General features: G+C 30.8%; 2 protein-coding genes across 2 annotated transcripts in view; one reads left to right on the forward strand and one right to left on the reverse strand.

Annotated features, from left to right (window-relative positions):
• The first annotated feature begins 3,947 nt into the window (after window positions 1–3,947).
• LOC107443821 (nucleolar protein 14 homolog) overlaps window positions 3,948–17,382 on the forward strand; it is a 34,667-nt gene continuing 21,232 nt past the window's right edge. Inside the window, exon 1 of the mRNA XM_087165359.1 lies at window positions 3,948–4,300. The gene's annotated coding sequence lies outside the window, so the exon portion shown is untranslated. The remainder of the gene's footprint in view (window positions 4,301–17,382) is intronic.
• On the reverse strand, window positions 13,493–14,056 carry LOC147807527 (uncharacterized). Its single transcript, XM_087166566.1, has one exon. It carries the CDS (start codon window positions 14,054–14,056, stop codon window positions 13,493–13,495), a length of 564 nt encoding a protein of 187 aa, XP_087022692.1.

Consider the following 17,382-nt stretch of genomic DNA (forward strand, 5'->3'; position numbering starts at 1 on the left):
TGATTTTACATTTGCGAGGAATTAAAATTTCTTTTATAATTCTAATTTATTAAATAAATTTTAATTCCTGGCATAAAAAATATCTTAGTGTTATAAATATATTCTATTTTTTTTCCTACATAAATTTTTTTTTTGCGCTCTCTTAATTTTAAGTCATTATTCAATTTTAAAATTGCATTCCGTATTACGTAGCTAAAAAAAATTCATCAAATTTTTATCAGCTATATGGAATGAAAGAAAATTATTCAATTCAGTTATCAGTGCCTGAAATTTGAATTTTTCTTTGTTAACATCAGTCAGGGTGTGTATCGTTTTTAAAGGGTGCTTATTTTTTATTTTGATTTTCTAAAATCCCTTTACTGTTCTTTTTACGATGGGTCTTTAAAAAGTGCTTAATTTTCCCTTTTCCAATAGAATTTTTTTTTCTTTTTCTTTACCATGTTGATTTTTGTCTCGAATTACGCAAAAAGCGTGGTATTTACTTGCATGTACTGCCAGTCCCTTGTATATGAAAGCGCCATTTTATTTACATGTTTGACAAAATCATAAAGTATAATACAACATAAGAGGCAAATTAAATATTATGTAAGCTTCAATTTTTATTTGAAATTTTCCTAATTTATCTCTAGTGTGACGTAAATAAACTACTACATCATATCAACATGATTAGAAATTACATGTAAATATTTATTTTTTAATTAAATTTTCATTTTATCAATATTTGGTAATCTCATTTTTAATATGGATTTTTCTTCTTGGTGGCAAACATTAAGATACTAAATTGATTAAAATTTTGAAACAATAGGATGTATTTGAAGACTTCATGCAGAATTATGTAAATTGGCTTTTGTACAGGATTGTGTACTTCATCTATTATGCCTAGTTTCTACTAGCAAGTTAAGAAAAGAATAAAGTACCATGCAAAAGCTTAAACCTTCCAGTGTTTTGGGGGAAGCCTATATGAATTAAAGAATTTAAAAAAATGAGCCTAATATAACAGTGACAGAGGTATTGTGGTTTTCTGAATTTGAACATCGATATTTAAGATTTTTTTTATTATTATTCAAGTACAAGTATTACAAGCACGACATTAAATTTGCAGATATATATATCTTTGATATGTAATTCAGATGCATAAAGTGATACAAAAAAATGTAGGTGTTTAAAAAAAATTTTTTTTTAGCACTGACACTTAATTAGAACCAGCTTTTCCTCTTTTTTTTATATATATTAGTTAATAAAAACTTAAGTGGTGCAATATTGATCCATCTTGCCTCTGAATTTTTCTTCCAAATGATCTCAGAATAAAAAAGTTTATCCCTTTTTTTCTTTCTTTGTTATGTTGTGAATTGTTGGAGAAACCTGAATGTTTGTGTAACATTCTGATATACGAAATGCATCTGCGAATGTTGAGAAACTATGTGCAAAAAAACTGATTTTGGGAAATGCATGCATACGTAAGGGCTGCTCAGAGAGTAGCTGCACTGATTAGTTCGCGCTTTAGGCATAATTATTTTAAAAAGACATTTTCACAATGCCTGAGATCGTACGTCAATCCAATTTGCTCTTGTGAGAGCTGTTCATCTTACATGTATAATTTCTTAACATTCACTCTCGAATCTAGGGCAATCGCATGAATGCTCCTTCTCAAGATCAAATTCTTATTAGAGTATTAATTTTTCGTATGCAATGAGAATGGTTCCTGACATAAAAACGCGTCTTTTATTCAGCATTAGCACTTAAGGCCCTTTCTACGCTGAAAGACGAGTGAAATTGAAGGAGCTATGGGTGGGAGGAATAGGCGTGGACATAGGGGGTGGAGATATACTGAACGACCATGGAAGTCCGGGTTACATTTTTTGGCAAAACTCAATATTTAAAGGGTGCGCCAAAAATAGATCACGCAACTATACTTATTACTTTTCCACTATTTTCGGTGTATGAAACGGAAGTAGTGTGATTCCTTGTTACTCTTCTTATTTATTTAAATATTTTTACACCATTCATATTTCGTCATCATTCCAAATATTGGTAATATCAAATAAAATTTAAAATAATGTATGACACTGTTTTTTATTCTTTCATATTAGGAATGCTGTAAAACATTTACTCTGCTCTAGAAAAAGATTTATATTATAAATATTAATTGTCTAACTAACAATAATTTTGTATAAATTGTTTTGGGTCCTTCAATCTTCTTTCTGCGTATCCCCAACAGTAAATAAATATTACAGCCTCGATATCATTTTGAATTTTCTTTCACTCACGTAACTATGTAATATAGCGTGTATATAGTCATTACATCTCCGAATATTTCAGACCATATTTTACTTAAGAATTAAAGTGCGCAAGGGTTTTACTAAACCGGGAACAATTAACTTGATCCTAAAGGTATATTCAAAGGTTTATTTTATATTTCTGATGTTATTGAAAAATGTGAAAACTTATTTCTCATGATTCACGACGAATAAATCTTAATGTCTTTTTCTACATTCTCTTGGAGTTTCAAATAGATTTTAACTTTGAGTTTCAATAGATCTAAAAAAATACAACTGAAAAATTAAATTATGAACTTTCAAAAATTTAATACCTTTTAATATATACAAAAATTTTTATTTAAAAAAAAAAGTAAGTAACTTTAAAATAACACAGTAGTCATTTCAGGATTAAAAGAAAATACAACATAATGTGAAATTAATACTTTTACAATGTCTAAACAAAATAATAATTCATAAAATCACAGTTTAAATGAAATATCAAAGAGAAATAGCTTAATTTCTTAAATGTGTGCTCCGTATATTTTATAAAACAATGTGTAATAACAATACTATGGACTAGTTTTTTACTTGTAATCAGTTATAAACCGTTATACTAGATTTTTTTTTTTTTTGTTAAAGCTATCTTTATCATTTGAATTAGTGCTGCAATTCTAAGACAAGAATTTTGTTTCAAAACTTTTTAAACAGAACTAACGTATAGTTACCATTAAATTACAATTGACAAAAATCAAAGAACAAGCATTTTATCAGAGACCTTTACAATTTTTAACAATCACAGGTGGTACTTTAGTAAATGAATAAAAGGTAGCATATACTTTCAAATGTACACGTTAATAAGTTTACGAGCAAAACAAAAAACAAGTAAAATAAAAAAAATCTATATATCTAACTGGTTCGAGAGATCCTGGCTAACAAATTTATATACTTACTCTAGTTTTTTAATTGGATTCTTCAAAAGTACTTGTAACAACGCATTAGAGGATGATGTTTTGACATGAGAGTTATCTTAATTTTATTATCTGCTGGGTCTTAAAAAATAGTAGTGAAAAATATATTTTAATATATCATTTCAAAATTAAGTACAATTAATTTCCTTTAACTTTAAATTAATAATTTTATAAACTTTTCTGCATTCAGGTATAGATACTTTAATTTTGTAGATGAAAAAAAGCAAACAAAACTGTTAAGTGAGTCGCCCTTTTTATAACACATTGCTTCGTTTCATTAGGAAAAAGCCGAACATTTATGTACTAAAACGAGTACACTATTGCGGTAGTCAACCTTAAAACCGAAAATTAAAAATTTTCTTTCAATTTAATTTTATTTTTATTACAAAAATTTTAACGCATTACATAATTCGCGACACAGAAGAAGTAAGAACCACTGAGCCTACATAGTTTTCAAATAAAACAAAATTCTTTGTACAAATTAAAGAATTTTTCATGAGTTGGGTTAAAAAGTGTTTGATTTAAGTACTTCACAAAGCAAAAGAATAAGTAAAGCAGTTTATACAAATTAAAATATATCATAAAAACTAGATGAGAAACATTCAAGTAATTTTCTCAAACGAAATCATGCTTTATTAATACCCAAGTACAGATCTCGGCAGTTTTCAGTTAATCTCTTTTTATTAGATACAATATTATCATTTTGATAATAATGTATTTTAAACAAACTCTACGTACTCCTCTCCTCAAACGCATACTTTTCCAAAACAAATTTTTAGTAAAAGTAAAAGGGTATCCTCTTTTCTTTATTATTTTATTCTCAGACTATTTACAATGACGCGGAAGTAACACTCCCTCCCCCTCCTAGTTGAGGGAAGAGTAAAACTGGTTCTTAACCCCCGACTCCTAAGAATTCTTTTAGGTACAGCACGTGTTTTCTTAATTTGCATGAGTACGCATCTTTCCTTTACCAATCAAATTGACTGAATTTCTTGACCGGGAGAAAAGAACGTTGCTGTTCAGAGTTATTAGAGCTGCTATTCAAACATTAAATCGCTACTGTATCATTTCCAGGTAAATATTTAATTTTATACTGCTTGTAAATGTTTTCCTTCAAATGCTCATTTGATACTCAAACTATTTATGTTGTTAACTATATCATTCATGATTCGAACCCTAAATTTTTATGTTTTTTTTTTTCGACACAGTATATGATGTATAATTTTTATATATATATATATATCTTTTGCCTGTAAACCCAACTTTCAATTCAATTCCTCCACTTTTTTCTTGTAAAATTATTGCAGTTCTTTTGTTTGAATTATAAACTTGTATATTGTTTAGAGTAGTCAAGCAAGCTAGGTGGTAGCTAAGTTATTAATATCCTCACACTATTTTTGCATGACAGTAACATATTAAAATAAATTTATTGTAAAATTTAATATCTTAAATGGTTGCTAAAATAAGAAAAGTAACTTTGTTTTTATCTTGATAAATTACTTTTTTTAAATGATACAGTGTAATACTGCACAATAAACTTATTTCGAATGACTTATCTTCCGCTTTTTTTCCCCCGAATGATTGCATTGCGTCAGTAAAAAAATACAAGACGATAAAAATTCTTTTATTTAAAATTAAAACTCTAGTAAAACATTTGATTTAAAATAAAACGGTATTTAAAAGATAGTCTCAAATCAGGGTTGGGGTTTTGAACATCCTAAACTGGTTTTGGACAGGACACGTGGGTTTTACTGTCTTAAACTGTTCTAAACTGGATAAAAGTGTCTAAAACCTTGAACTTAAGTAAAAATTCTATAGGTTTGTAACCATTGTACACATAATAATTACATGCATTAATAAATATTTGATATTTTTTATACAATTTACTTTAACTTATTAAAGGAAAATAATATAATAGGAAAAGGTTTATAATTATGAAGCTCCACAATTCATAGAACAACAAAAGTGAATACCTAATCCTTTAAATATAAATATGCTTTTAATACTGATAAATTATGTTTTTGCATAAGTATAAATAATGTAATATTAAAAAATAATTTTTTTTTAAAAATGTTTTAATTTCTGCATCACAGGATGATTAAAAAGCCATCTATTTAATAAAAAATATGTTTTTAAATATATTAGTTTAAATTGGAAATACAAAATAACTGAAAAATGTATTAGTTGTTTTGAAGTGCATAACATCAGTTTCAGTTAACTGACACTGGTGATGTATCCCCACTATGCTAAAAGAATCTAGATTCTTTTAGCATAGATAACATGAATGTAATAAAAGTATTCTTGAATAGATAAATAAACCTGTTTATGACTAACCAAGCACTTATTCCCTAATAGCTTAACCTGTATGGCAAGGTCAAACTTTATTTATGTACTATTAAATGAGAGGACCAATTGAACTTGATTGCTGATTAATCTTCCTTTGTTTAATGTTTAAATTGAAGAGTCAAATAATATTAATAAAACATCATACTTTTAAAAACAAATATTCTCTTGTAGATTTAAGTATCAATATGTTATTAGTTCTATGTTTATTTTACCTTTTAAATATTGTTCAGATAAAATTGTAACATAATTTGAGTAAAAGGGTTTTGGACAGTTTTTATAGCTGCCAACTGTTCCTAATTTTTCAGATTTGTTCCTAATTTTTTAATCAAATCTGATATTTTTATAAGAAATCTGAATTTTCGTGAAACTGCAATAATTTAGCTTTTAAACCAATTCCTTGTTCTGATCGCCTCAGGTGCACTTCCTGTGATTATTGTGCAGAAGTAATTTTTAGTAGCTTTCTATTGGAAAATACTATTCCAATAGCTGTTGCTGATCATTTCAGCAACAGCTATTGGAATTAAACTTTTAACTTTATATTACTTTTTAAAAAATGTATTGTAGTATTTAAACACTTGCATCAGAAATGTTTGTTTATAATGTAGATTATTTACCTGTGTTTTGTAATTTGGAGAAGAATAATTATATATTAATAGGTAACGGTTGTTTTTAAACTATTATACCAGTATTCCTTAAAATTATTATTATAAATTTCCCACAAAAGATGGAGTTTATAGTTTTGTTTTACTAATTTACATAAGGTATTTAATGATTTCTATTATTATTTAATGGTTAAATTTTTGTGATTGGTGCGTATAATTTTGTCGCACATAGTGTTCCTAATTTTTTATTCCTAAGGTTGGCAGGTGTGAGTTTTGGACAGGACGGTTTAAACCGTGGATTAATCCATTCTGTCCTAAACCTTGCCAACCCTGTCTCAAATTACACCAAATGTTTGCTTCAGGTTTATCCTTATTTTCGTATCATACTTGCAGTTCTAGAAAATAGGCATTTGATTTTTCGGAATTCCATGTATTTCAAAACCATTGATTTGCAGACTTGTGCGAATCAAAACTTTTTTATATAGTGAAATTTTCGCTGATTTCCACAATCTAATTTTAATACTTCCACTGAATCATGTAGTGAGAAGTTTTTCATATGTGTTTCTTCTGCCAATTTGATTTTTTTTTTTTTGGTTTGTCTGATTTTTGCAGTTATTAATTTGAACTACACCGGAATCCACTAATATCTCGATTTATATTCGCATGATTTTAATATCAAACTTGGATTTTCATATTAACCTGATTTAAATGTTAATCATTCTAAATCTTACCAGTGATTTAAAAACCCTACATTGTGATTCATGTGATTTAAAAATCTAATAGCACAAATGGTATTGATGCATTTTTACAATCAACATTACGACTCATAACGCATTTTTAAAACCCAATATCGTGATTCGTCTTTGCGAGAGTTTAAAATTCAATGTTATTCGTATTCAAGCCTGTGTAAGTAATTTATTGTACCGCCTCCCCCCCCCCCAAAGGGTATTCCGCCAATGTCAAGAATCGTCGCCACGGCGGGTCCGTTGGAAAGGGGGCGTTGATTCGAGCCAAGGGACTTGGTGAATCTCCCTGTGATATTTGTTGATAAAAGCATCTGAAGATCCAGCATAATGTGATGGCAACAGCAACTTATAATTGAATATTGATAGCATTTAATAATCTTAATTATAATAACTCATGGTCTGTCACTAGATCTAAAGATCCTTATATAACTAAACAAATCAACTGAAGGATGTATCAATGAAGGAAATAAAAATATGACCACCGAACGTCTTCAAGGGTTACTGGCCCCGGTAGCCATAAAACAAAACCTTTTCTATTGAGGGGGAGGCAAATGCCTGAAGTAACACCCTCAGTACCCTGAAGGTTTTGTATAGAAGTCCAGGAAAAAACATGAAATACAAAGAAACAATTTAGAAATGAAGCTCAAACAAATTCATCAGAAAATAAAGACTCAAAACTCACTTTAACCAGGTCAAACATCGATTTCATAAGCACACTGTATGAAAAGCAGGATTCGCCAAGTGGGCCCACTTTGAAAAAACCCGCCCGGGTTTTATTGGGCGGGCTCACGTTGAAAAAACCCACTTGGAACGATGAGTGGGGTTTTTTCAAAAAAACAATTTTTTTTTTACTAAAACTTATTGTTTTGCATTTACTTTTATATGATTTATTGTGCAGCATAAATTTGTCAAATAGGGTTGCATGATTTATATGATTAAGTTATTAATATTAGTAAAGTAAAAGAAACTCGAATCTTCATATAATTTTATAGTAGGTACCTACTATTGAAAACTTCAAGTGGGTTTTTTTTCAAAAAGTAATATTTTAATGATATTAAATGAAATAAAAATTTAAATAATTCACTCTGAAAAGATCAATTTTTCAAATATTGTTGCATGCTTTATATATTAATAAACAGGTTATTATTATTAATTCATATGTTTAAAAAAATTGAAAAGAAACAATTTTTTTCTTTTTTTACCAAGTGATACATTAACAAATTTAAACAGTTTTATTTTCTGGCTTTAAAAAAAAAAAATGCTAAAACTTTTTATCAGAGAACTTTTTAAAATTATTTATCTAAAAATAAAATCATTTTCCAAGGGTTAATTACTTGAAAACAAATGCAGGGGTCTGTCTAGGTTTTTCTGAGAGGTACCTATTTTGTGAAAATTTAGACATAATATGTGAAAAATTAAAAATGATATTAAAAAATCAACACAAAAACATAGTAAAAATATAGATTTATCGTTTCTTAAGGATACAAAAATAAAATCCTAAGAAAAAGTACTTTGTGAAACTACCGTTTTTCCTAAAGTTGAATTTGTGAAACTACCGTTTTTCCTAAAATTGAATTTGTGAAGGTACCGCTAAACTGTAGTAAATTCAACGTGGACAGACCCCTGAAATGGGACAAGTAACTGATACTCTTTATAATTATACGTAGTTTTAATTTCACTTTCTATTAACCTTATTATAAAAACGTGTAAGACCATTAAATATTTATTTCAGTTTTTTATTTAACTCAAGTCAGATGAAATTTTAGTTTTTACTGATTATAAATATTTACTGATTATAATTTTTTAATAGGTAATATCCATATGTTTAATAAATATAGTAAATAAATGTGTGTGAAAACAAAAAGATTAATAAACTTGTTCCTTTTATATTACTGCATTTATATTTTATAATTCCTAATTTAAAAAATTATGTAACGTAATGTACTTAACAATAAAGAAGATTCAAATATGTAGTGATAATGCGTTATTTAAACTTAATATAAAATACATATAACCAGGGTTCCCCAAGTGGGCCCACTTTGAAAAAACCCACTTGGTGTTTTTTTTCACATTATTTTTTTTTTATTTGGTTAAAAAAGAAGTATCTCCTAATACTATCATTGGACACATCGCTGAAGTTAACAAATATTTTAGAAATGTGCATCAAGCACATGGATGGGCAAATGAAAAAAAACTGCTTGATGACCAAATGATACTAGGTGGAATCAGTGGCGTAGCTAGGTAGCTAAGGGCCCTGGGGCAAATTAAAAAATGGGGCCCCACTGCTATGTAAACTGATTAGGTTTTATCAAATAAAAATATGAAATTTTTCCAAATACTTTAAAAATGCTAAGTTACTTAAGCTCTTTTTTGTGCACTGCAGGGCAGGTAATAAAAACATTAAACAGTAACAACATAAATTACAATTAATACTTGGTGTAGGTTTGGCTAATAAAACGAAATAGAGAATATTCAAGGGTTTATTATATAAAGGTCGGGCCTACCAACTGACTAAATAACAATTATATTTAAAAAAATTTCCTAGCTTTAGTCTTCGCAAAAGTATCAATGACTTCGTTTAAATCCAGGCTTGATGCGGTTTTGTTTTCAATTGCTATTAGCGATAAATGTCGGAGTCGAGTTTGGCCCATATTATTTCTTAAATAATTTTTTATTATTTTTAATTTGCTAAATGACCTTTCAGCTGCTGCAGAAGTGACAGGAATTGTAAAGAATAATAACATTGCTGTAAATACTTCCGTTAGGTCGCATTCCAGCACTCCATATTTGCTCATTATTTCCTTACATAATTGGTGAACAGTCCATGCTTGAGTTAGTTCAGGTAAAACTAGGTGGTAAATATTAATAAATTGAAGTGAAAAACTAGGGCCTATTATATCTGAATATTTTCTTTGGAATTCGTCACACTTATGTAATAAAGTTGCTTCATCAATATGTAATAAAAATGTTAGTGTTAGAAAATCGAATATATGACAGACTGCACTCATACCAATAAAACGTGTATCTAATTGAGATATTACTGTGTCTAGTACATTATTTAAAATCTCAATTTTAAATATTTTTTCTCGGTTTGGAAATCGGTGATCAGCAGCTAATTCATCAAAATGTTTTTTAACTTTTCTTTGCCTTTTTTCTTGAAAATGGGTATCAATACCATATTTTCTTGCAGTTTCACTGGCTTTGCACTTGAATAATTCGAAATCATTTCTATAAATTTGCAACTTTGCTTTGGTCTCTGCTAAAACTTTACTCGCCTCTCCCAAATTGATGTCGCATTTTTGTAAAGTTTTGGATGCATAACTGATGTCGTTCAATATACTGTGCATGAATTCGCAAAGCAACACGAACTCGAAATTTAGCATTTTTGCTTTACTACTCTCTGCTTCACTACGCTCATCTTTATTAGGACTCTTTAGAACTATTTCTGATAATGCTTTGATAATATCAAAATAACGAAGTTTTATTGCAGAAATCGTATTGACCCTACTGGACCATCTAGTCGGATTTAGTTTTTTTAGAGTGGTGTCCGATTCGCCAGTGAATTTTGACAGTAGATTTCAACGTTTGATGCTGTTTCCGAAAAAGTTATACAAATCTTTCAACGTTGCGAAAAAAATCTGTATTTCCACACAACTGCTAACGGCATCATTTATCACCAAATTTAAATTATGAGTGGCACAATGTACGTACTCTGCGTTAGGCTGGATATCCTTAATATGTTTTTGTACACCATTATGCACACCACTCATCACACTGGCTCCATCATAGCCTTGCCCCACACATTTTTTTAAATCAATATTTTTGTCAATAAATAATGTTGTCACTTGGTTGACTAAATCTACTGCGCCATGTTTGATGGCTGCATAAAAGCCTAGAAACATTTCTTTTACTTCTATATCAATTGGCTGTCCATTTTCCGATCTGGTTATTACTGCATACCTCACAACAATGCTCAGCTGATCTACCTTCGATATGTCCTGTGTCGTATTCATTATGATTGCAAAAACGGTGACGCTCTAATTTGTTCTAGTAGATGGGTTTCGAGTTTGGTCCCCAAGCTCTCAATCATTTTATTTTGAATTGTTGCACTCAGATATCTTGTAGATCTTAAAAACATAAAAAAGGACAATTTCAAAAAAGTCCTGATATTAAACAGTTAATAATTATAAACAAAGTAAAACGATAAAAAAAACTTAGAAATAATTATTATTACCTTTGGGTATATCCAAAACTTGCCGCAAAATGTGATCATATCGGGCGACAAGCTCTAAAAAGGACAGAAAATTTCCGTGGTATCATTTCTGACTTAAGTCTTCCTGATGTCTTCTCAAAGCCAAAGAACTCTTTGCTAGGGTAAGTATGATATCGAATAACCTTTGAAGAACCATTTTCCAAAATGATGCTTCTTTGCGAATTTCATTTTCAAGTTCCTTGTCGATAGTATTAGTATCGTTTTTTTTTTTTTCTTCAAAATTCATACACAGCACATGCTTCCGAATGGCCACTCGAACTGTTATATCTTATTTTTGAATAGGAAAAAAAAAGTAGATTTAAGGAATCAAGAATGATTTTTCAAAAAAATAATTGCGTTGTGAGAACATTTAACTTTAATTAACAAAATTTATCAGATATAACAAGTAGAAGTAATTTAAGTTAATTTAAAACTAATTGCACATTTAAATTTACAGTAATAATAAACTTGGTGATCTGGAAGATAAAAGCAAATTAAATTTTAAGGATTCACATCCAACAGCATGATTAATCCAGACTAAATATTTTTATTCAAAGAACTTAATCATAATTCAAATAAGTTTACAATTTAAAAATGAGTTGCTTCACTGCTACATAATTTACATTTCAGTTCGACAGGTTATTTAAAAATAATCATTTCTCTTTAGTTACGTCATACCAAAATTATACAACAATAAAAAAAAATTACGGGCACATAAAAATAAATTAAAAAAAAGGTAAAGGACTTATCCTAGAAGCGCGCGTGGCCGGCCACCCCGCATCCTTCCACAGATCACGTTTTGATCTCAGTCGTCAGCAGCAGGGAATACCTAAAATCGAACTGCCGCTCTTTCCTCCCGCTCATGTATTCCTCCGCACCGAAGGGTGGCGCTACTCTCGCTTTGACTATTCACACCTGTGAATGAATCCACTCTCAAGCAGGGGTGAAGGAAGGAATATTGGAAGGTGTTGAATGATAGGGGTGTAAGTGAAAATCAGATGTGGTTGTTGATTAAGGTAAAAAAATATAGATTAAAAAAATGAGATTGTTTAAATTAAAACGCGGTGCCCAAAAAGAATTAAATAAAATTGTGCCCATAAATAACTAACAAAATAACTTAAACATACCATCATAACATTCCATCCCGGTAAGGAGAAAAAAAAATTCAAAGAATTTTTTTTTTTTTTTTTTTTTTTTTTTTTTTTTTTTTTTTTTTTTTGATTATTACCTATTTGAACTAAACCTAAACATAAATGATTCAATGGAATATCATGACGGTGTGTATTTGAGAATCGAGTTGTTTAAAGGTCTAAAAGTTACAGGGGCATCTTCGGTTCCTTGAACCAATCAACACAGTTCAACATAATTCAAAGCTTCACAATAGACTTTCTGCAGTAAGTCCAGAGGAAAAATTTTGTTGCTCGTGATGTGTATTCTTGTGTGTGTTAGGAGTTTTTCCTTCAGAAGCCTTCCATCGGTATACTCTGTCTTTTATCACATTCCATGTCTTAGCTAGCTGATCACATGGCACTTTTCGATACATGTACTCTCACTTCAATAGTACTCTCACTTGGATAGAACTCTCATTCATGACTGTCACTTTTCGACACGATATAACGTAGCAGAAAATCATCCACCGACCAGGAACGGCAAAGGGCCCTTTTGCTGCCCCAGGCAGTAACGTTTCTTGCGTAGTAACCATCGTTGCTTATGGAGTGTACGTTGCTTATGGAGACTAACGTGATTTTAGTTCTGTTTCTCTGATGAGACATTTTGTACTTCCAAACACACACTTTGAACACAGTGAAATGTCCAACAGTTACATATTGTTAAATACGCTTAACAGTCTATTTAGTTGAAACGTCTTAGCAGGTAATGTCCAACAGTTACATATTGTTAAATACGCTTAACAGTCTATTTAGTTGAAACGTCTTAGCAGGTAATGTCCAACAGTTACATATTGTTAAATACGCTTAACAGTCTATTTAGTTGAAACGTCTTAGCAGGTAATTATAAATCCATAGTTGCACTTCCTACCATCTATATCCCCAAACAACTCAATTCTCAAAATCACAAAAACATTGAAAAATTTAAATGACCAAAAAGAAATTTATAATTTACTCTCTTGCCAAGGATTTTAGAAAAAAAAACTTATACAATTCATGTCAAAATTGATCATAACTTTTGTGAGTTTCACTCACAGAATAAAAACTTGACAAAATATCCTTAGATATATTTGCGACGATAATACATTGAAAACATACATAAAATTTTATATAAAAGTTAGAAATATCATAGAAATATAAAAACAAAGTCACATTTACTTTCTATGTCTGAGATTATAGTTATGGGTGTTATTTCTATTAGTTGTCGTTTTATTAGAATTATCAGTGTCTTGTTTGTTTGCATTTGTATCACAAAGGTTAGGGAATACAATTTTCTCTGGTATTTTCGCTAAGCGATCTACGTGCACCATCTGTGTCCTATTGGTGTCACAAACATCCTCAATTTCAAAATTTACAGGTGATCTTTGACTTTTAACCCTAAACGGACCTTTATTGGGCTTAGCAAATTTTTTTGTTAACCCTTGTGACAGTTGAGGAGTGTACACATATACAATATCGCCCACCTGGATATCCTTTATTTTGCTGATTTTGTCCCGCCTTTTTTCTTGTTTGGAAGCAGACAGCTCTAAGCTTTCTTTGGCACATTGAAATGAATTTTTCAACCTTAGTGACAAATCATATGCATATTCATGGTGGTCAGCATAAGTAAATTTCGCATCATTGGTTAAGATATCCTTAGGAAGTTCTATTTCACGACCATACAGTAAGGATGCTGGGGAATAGCCTGTAGAAGAATGGATAGCACTACGATGAGCCATTAGGGCGAAAGGTAAGTGTCTATCCCAGTCATTATGTGTTTTATTGACAAGGTGGCTGAGTGAATTAATTAGCGTCCCATTTAAGCGCTCGACTACACCATCACTCTGTGGGTGGTAGCTGGTAGTGGAATGTTTTTTAATGCCTAGATAGTCATATACCTGAACTATTGCCTTCGATAAAAAAGCTGGATCCACGATCGGAAATGATTTTAGATGGGACACCATGACGAGAAATAAATTCTTCCAAACTACGTGCCACTGTGTCAGATTTTATATCGGAAGTCGCAAATGCTTCCGGGTAACGGGTGAAATAATCACTCATTACTAAGATAAATCTATTGCCCGAGTAAGTTGTAGGGAGAGGGCCTAAAGCATCGATTGCTATACATTCTATAGGTTTAGTTGTAACTGGTATTCTCTGCAAAGGGGCTAACCTGTTAGGTTTGTGGGCTTTTTTTCCAATACAAGAATTGCAAGTTTTTACATGGTTCAAAATATGTTTGTACATTTGGGGCCAATAAAAGGACGATTTTACTCGTTTCAAGGTTTTTGTAAATCCCTGGTGAGCAGTAGTGGGTGAATTATGACATAAATTTAACACTTCTGTCACTAAGGTTAAGGGAAGAACTAATTTATCAATGCTTTGACTTTTTCCATTTTTAGGGGTACAACATAGGGTATCATCTTTAAGGAAGTAAATTACTGGCATCTCTGACAAAATATTACTACCAGTTTCTATTAATTTAAGAATTTTAATACAATGTGGATCCTGTTTTTGATGGATCTTCAATCTTTCTAACAATGCTGGGGAAAATTGAGTGCTAACAATATTATTAGTATTTTCTACATATCGAGATAAGTAATCTGCGGTCAGATTGGATTTTCCTGGTTTGTGAATAATTTTATAGTCAAACTGTTGTAAGGTCATCACCCACCTCGCAATTCTAGATGTAGGGTCTTTTACATTTAAAGCGTAGGACAAACTAGCTTGGTCACAGTATACCGTGAAATGTTTTCCATATAAATACTGTTTAAAATGGGTAACACCAAAAACGACACCTAACATCTCTTTCTCAACTGTCGAATAGTTTATTTCGGGATTTTTAAGTTTCCTACTGGCATATGCGACGGGATGGAAAAATTGATGTTCATCTTCTTGACACAGAACGGCGCCTAACGCATATTTAGATGCGTCAGTAAATATTGTAAATGGTTTCTGGAAATTTGGCAAACTTAAACAAGGCTGTTGTGTTAAAACAGTTTTTAATTTATCAAACGCGGATTGTGTTTCCGGAGTCCACTGAAATTTACAATTCTTTTTAGTTAGTTTAGTTAATGGCAATGCAATTTTTGCATAGTTTTCTATGAATCTGCGGTAAAAACCGGTAACTCCAATGAAGGACCTAACCTGATCAGAGTTTTTGGGAGTTTTAAATTTTTCTACTGCACTAATATTGTCTTTATCAGGAAAAACTTTACCTTCGGTTACTAAGAAGCCTAAATATTTTATTTTTGTTTTTAGAAATGAGCACTTTGACGGCTTTAGTTTCAATTTGTGCTGGCGAAGGCGTTCAAAGACTAGTTGCAATTTATTGTAATGTTCTTCTTCAGTTTTCGAGGCTATTATAATGTCATCCAAATATACGGCTATTTGTAAGGGTTTTAAACCTGATAAAATTAAAGACATTAATCGTTGGAAGCTGTTTGGGGAGTTTTTTAACCCAAAGGGTACCCTATTCCATTCGTAGAGACCGTGCTCGGTGGCAAAAGCGGTCTTATATCTGTCACTAGGATGAATTTTCATTTGAAAAAACCCACTGCATAAATCTAATGAGCTAAATAACGTGGCGTCAGCCAGATTATCCACCAAATCAGTAATGCAGGGTATGGGAAACGAATCGGGTAAGGTTTTTAAATTTAATTTCCTGAAATCGGTGCATAAGCGGTATGATTGATCTTTTTTCTTCACTAAAACCACGGGGGCTGCATATGGTGAATCACTTGGGCTAATTATACCGATATCAAGCAATTCATTAATTTGTCTATCGAGTTCTTGTTTTAGATGGTGGGGTACTTTATAGTGACGTTGCCTGACAGGAATGTCATCCGACAAATCAACTTTGTGTAACAGCGTTTCACATCCCTCTGATAAATCTGTGACCGAGTGAGCAAAAATATCCTTGTAAACTTTTAAAAATTCCAACAATCTATCCCTTTGTTCAGCATCTAAATGATCAAGCTGAAAATTTCCACCCCAACACTCAAAATCCTCTCCAAGTTGAGCTGTGTCAACGCTATTACATTTTTCTTTATTTGATACAAACAAACATTCCATTTTAACAAGAGACGCGTTTTTATTAATATGGATAGGGGTTTCACCTACATTCATGACATTTATAAATAGTTTATCAGAAGTCAAGGAAACAGTCCTTGCAATTAAAAGATTGTCTATATTTTTGTTGGGCAAAAGAAGTATTTGTTCAGTATGTTTAATTAATTTGTTTTTAGAACGAACAGGAACTGCTAACTGCGAGAAAGGGGGTACAATTATTTTCTTATTTGCATAAAAAGGAATTCCCTCCTCTGACTTGCAAGCATTACAGGTATCATTAGAATTTGCATACATTAGATTCACATTAAGCTCATCATTTTTCAAAATTTTGTTTTTACAATCTAATATCAGTTTATTTTTATTTAAATAGGGAAAACCCAATATCATATCATAATCTCTAGAAAGTTTAGGTAGGACAAAAAAATCTGCCGAAAATCTACTGGTATCGATTTTGAAACTCAAATTTATTGATTTGTTTATGCTTACACGACCTCCATTGAAATTCTGTACCTCCACTCTACAATTCTTTTGTTTACTAGTCAAACTTAATTCGTCTAAAATGTGTTCGGAGATTAAATTTACAGTAGATCCAGTGTCTAAGAGAGCAAAATAATTTAAATTTTTAATATTTACTCCTATAATGGGAAGGTTTTTATAATTGTTAAGGCTGGGGACAAACTCTGGGCTTTCAACCGAAAGTGTACTCCTTTTTATATCTTGATTTAAATTCTGATAATCTTTAAACACCACATCGGGGATACCAACAGAGACAGGTGGTGCAGCGGTCTCTCCCCCAATTAGTTTAAACTTTTATTCTTTTTAAAACAATTATCCAATGAATGTCCGCTACGGTTACAGAAGTTACAAAATGGAATTCGGCAATATTTAGCTATGTGGCCTAATTTGTTACACTTAAAGCATTTTTTCTTTGACTGAGCCTGAAGATGATTATTAACATTTCGCGTCCTGTGTGAATTTTCTTTATTTGAATGAA

The sequence above is a fragment of the Parasteatoda tepidariorum genome, chromosome 6 (assembly GCF_982258835.1).
Source record: "Parasteatoda tepidariorum strain Cologne lab strain chromosome 6, Ptep-v5.0, whole genome shotgun sequence".
Classification (NCBI taxonomy): domain Eukaryota; kingdom Metazoa; phylum Arthropoda; class Arachnida; order Araneae; family Theridiidae; genus Parasteatoda; species Parasteatoda tepidariorum.

Excerpts from the sequence above, each read along its gene's own strand:
- LOC147807527 (XM_087166566.1), bottom strand. The coding sequence starts at position 14,056 with ATGGCTCATCGTAGTGCTATCCATTCTTCTACAGGCTATTCCCCAGCA.